This window comes from Impatiens glandulifera, chromosome 2, assembly GCF_907164915.1.
Source record: "Impatiens glandulifera chromosome 2, dImpGla2.1, whole genome shotgun sequence".
NCBI classification, from domain to species: domain Eukaryota; kingdom Viridiplantae; phylum Streptophyta; class Magnoliopsida; order Ericales; family Balsaminaceae; genus Impatiens; species Impatiens glandulifera.
Genome location: NC_061863.1, coordinates 5,832,053 through 5,835,780, shown reverse-complemented (window position 1 = coordinate 5,835,780; position 3,728 = coordinate 5,832,053). Strand labels below are relative to the sequence as shown.

General features: G+C 30.8%; 1 protein-coding gene across 1 annotated transcript; it reads right to left on the bottom strand.

Annotated features, from left to right (window-relative positions):
- Positions 1–1,385: 1,385 nt before the first annotated feature.
- On the bottom strand, positions 1,386–3,728 carry LOC124925538 (lecithin-cholesterol acyltransferase-like 1). Its single transcript, XM_047465574.1, has 2 exons — positions 3,259–3,728; positions 1,386–2,460 (listed from the first exon to the last, which is right to left on the bottom strand). The coding sequence occupies exons 1-2, from the start codon at positions 3,681–3,683 to the stop codon at positions 1,548–1,550; spliced, it is 1,338 nt and encodes a 445-aa protein (XP_047321530.1). The 5' UTR covers positions 3,684–3,728; the 3' UTR covers positions 1,386–1,547.

The following is a 3,728-nucleotide window of genomic DNA, read 5'->3' as shown; positions in this document are numbered from 1 at the left end:
TTTCTTATTTTTATGTTTTGTTTTTTTTTCCTATATTCTCACCAAACTATGCTAAATTCCACCAAATTAGATTTTCATATTTTCTTTATTTATATAGGTAGTTTTCATTTATTTAAAACCTAACTAATTTAATTTTTCACGTTTTATTAACCTATATTTTCTTCAACTATATAATTTTAAATGTATAAATTTGTTTTTTAAATAGAGTATTCTCATCACTTTTTAAATTTCGTATATTTATTTATTTTAATAAGGATATTCGTGAAACAGTTTGATTAATATGTTCACTTATTACCCGTAATAGTATAATGTCTATTTTTTTTTTACAACCTACGGAAAAAAAATTCATAATTTCGCCCTTGAATGACTCTCAAGAGCTAGCTATTATCGACGCAAGTTGATGCCCACTTCAATCATTTTTTTAACCTTGCAATGAATCTAAGTTATACCATCTTTCATAAGACTAAAAATGAGTAAAAAATAAAGTATATGTAAGCTAGGAGCAACGCTCAAAAGGTTCCTAAAAAAATTAAAATATTAGTTTTAAATAAAAATAAAATCTAAACAGTCCTTACCAAAATAATTTTTACTTATTTTTTGATATAAGTGTTATATAGTAAAAAAATATATACTTTGATAAATTTTGGAGCACCCGTTGAAATTTGATTCTGGATTCGCCACTAGACGCATGGGACATAGCTTCTACGGTTTTTTCCTCATGCGTAACCAAGCACCGGACTTTTAATTCGTGAATACTTTGATTTTCTTTTATTTAATTTCTTTGTGAAGTAAATTAAAGTGTCTACTCTTAAAGTCAACCGGATTACTACGTTTCTACACGTACTAATCTGGAACGTGTATGGGTCAATCAAAAAAGTATATGACATAGAACTCCACTTTAGTTCCTCGTCGCAAACAAATAAGATAACATCCCATGCGGATAGTTTTCTCATCTACTTTTTGTGAGATTCGAGAGAAAGGTAAAACATGAGGTTCTATAGCATAACTTTCATAGAAAAATCTTTTTCTAAAACGTGCACGGGTCGTGTTTATCATTCATGTCCTTAGTTACGTCTCCTTTGTGGGCGGAGCACTCGAAATGATAGGTAAGCATTGAACCGATCAATTTCGAATCGCACAAATCATTCTTGAAGACAGAGTATTTGAATGGATAAATTTACACTTAGGAACAAATCATTTCACGCTCTAAAATGAAAGATGTTTGGCGAATCCTAAAATTGAAAGACGCACAAAAAAAAAAAAACAAAAAAAAAAAAAAAAAAAAAAAAAAAAAAAACGTTTGGGAAAAGAAAGATTAAAATTAAAAGATGCAAGAGTGAAGATTGGGCTACACAAAAACATAGTACACATTGCATATCATTTATTAAAAATTGTACATATTATTTAATGGGATGCTAAAATCTAAATTTGACAATAATAATAATTTTATTGATCAGAAAAGAAAATAAATGTGATCAACTACAATGGACTTCAACATTTTAATATAGTATATATATATATGAAATGAATTTTTTTTCAATGAGTGTTCATTTATAATAAGAGTTAAGGCTATTTTTGTTGCCATTAATAACACAAATTTCTTCCACAATTTCACTAAGAGCAATCTTCGCACTCAATACATCCGTGTGAGATAATCCCGACAACTTAATAACTTTATGCGACTGATTTCGCTCTTCTCGCCATTCTGATTCCGCCGCTAACAAACTAACCAAGTTCACCGTCCCGTCTCCATCTCCATAAATAATATCCGGTTGCTTGTCATACCCATCATCCCCATAAAACAAAGTTTCGGGAGTGTTGACCCCATATCCAATTACACTTGTAACTGGGATCTGAGGTGCCTTCAAACGTTCCACTAGTGGCAAAATGCGTGTTTTATATGGTCGCACCCCTTCCAAATATCCTATGTCAACAAGAAATCGTTCTATGTCAAATGCCGTGAATGAGGATTTAGGGGTGATAACTAAGGTTTTGTTCCGACCAAAAATCCTAGGATTTGGCATGAGCCACATGTTACTCTCGGAGCTCCTTTGCTCGCCTCTAACTAGCAAAGGTTGTACGAGAGGAACATCAAGGGTGTACCCCGACGCGAAAGTGAGCATCTCAACGGTTGTACCACCCCACGGGGGCGACAACGCAATGAAATGCTTGACATGATTACGACGCCACGATAATGAGCTACGAATGAGGAGTTGGTGCACGAATAGGGCTCCGAGACTATGTGAAATGAGGATCACGGGCTTGCCACCATTCGAAGAATATGCGTCTTCTATTAGTTGTTTCAAGTCATCGAGAAACTTGGATCCAACACTATTGGGATGTCCTTCGGGGGCTAAACCGTAACGAAAATCATAAGGTGCCCCAAATATAGTTTTTCCATCAACATAACCTATTTCCTCTAGGGATTTCACAAGGGGAGCCATGTAAGATGTAAGGTGCCTACACAATTGAACTTTCTATCACACAATGCATATTTTGTTCAGATAATCAAATACCCCATCAACCTATCACCTTGTATACCTCATTTTTAAGTTAAAGATAAAATAGTAAATAAACTTAAATAATATGAAAATAATTAATTATCACATCAATTTATCCTTCTTTTTTTAAAAAATAAAAAAACATCAATCACATCAATTTATCCTCTCTATTTTTTAATTTATCCTTCAAATTATCAATTAAAATATTACTTCTTATATATATTTAAATTAAGGGTAAAATAGTAAATAAACTTAAATAATATAAAAAATAACAAATTATCCCATCATTACTTTTTATATCTCTTTATTTAAATTATCAACTAAAATATAATAATATTATTTATTATATATAAATTTAAATAAAAAAAAAAACTTAAATAATTAATTATCCCATAAAACTATCACTTTTAAATCTCATCTTAAAATATTATAATTTTATTTATTATATATAAAAATAAGTCAAGGATAAAATAATAAATTAATAAACTTACATAATCTGATTTTCTTCTCAAATGCCTAAATGTTTGTTTTCAAATAATTCATTTTTTTTTTATTTCTTTTATAAAAAAAATAATTAAAAGTATAGTAATATATAATAATAAAATAATAAAATATTTTAATTAATAAAATTAATTAATTATTCCATAATTACCCATAATTATTATTTTATATAAAACTAACTCAAAATGCAATTTTCATGTAACAAAAAAAACTAATAAAAATGTAAAAATGAAAAGAGAGAGATAAAGAATAATACTTGAAATAAGGATTGAGATAAAGCAAAGAACTAGTTGATCCAAAATCAAGAACCCTAGTTTCAACCCCTTGCATATTCCTATAATCATCCAGATCTTGATCATAAACAAGCGTCATTCGATCGGAAAAACACTGCGTATATGGCGCCACTACAACCGTTGGATCAAACCAAAGATTAAACCAATGATGTTTATTCCATCCATTTAAAGCACAGAATGTCGTCGGAGGTTTATATTCATCCGTTAATCTTCCTTCTAACTGATTACCTCCGTTTCCCGGCACCAGAATAATAGGGTGGAGATTGACGCCGGTCGCCGCCGCTTGACAAGCAAACGCCGTCATCGCCACCGCCAAAACAATCATCGCCGTCGCCGTCGCCGACACCGCTAAAATATTATTATTAGGTTCTATAAACCCTTGTCGCATCTCTCATCTAACGTGAATCATACAAGTCGTTTTCAAATAATTTTA

Bases quoted from the DNA above. Each gene is read 5' to 3' on its own strand.
- LOC124925538 (XM_047465574.1), bottom strand. From the start codon at position 3,683: ATGCGACAAGGGTTTATAGAACCTAATAATAATATTTTAGCGGTGTCG. The intron at 2,461-3,258 runs GTATTATTCTTT...TCAATTGTGTAG, and splicing joins TATCTCAATCCTTATTTCAA to GCACCTTACATCTTACATGG.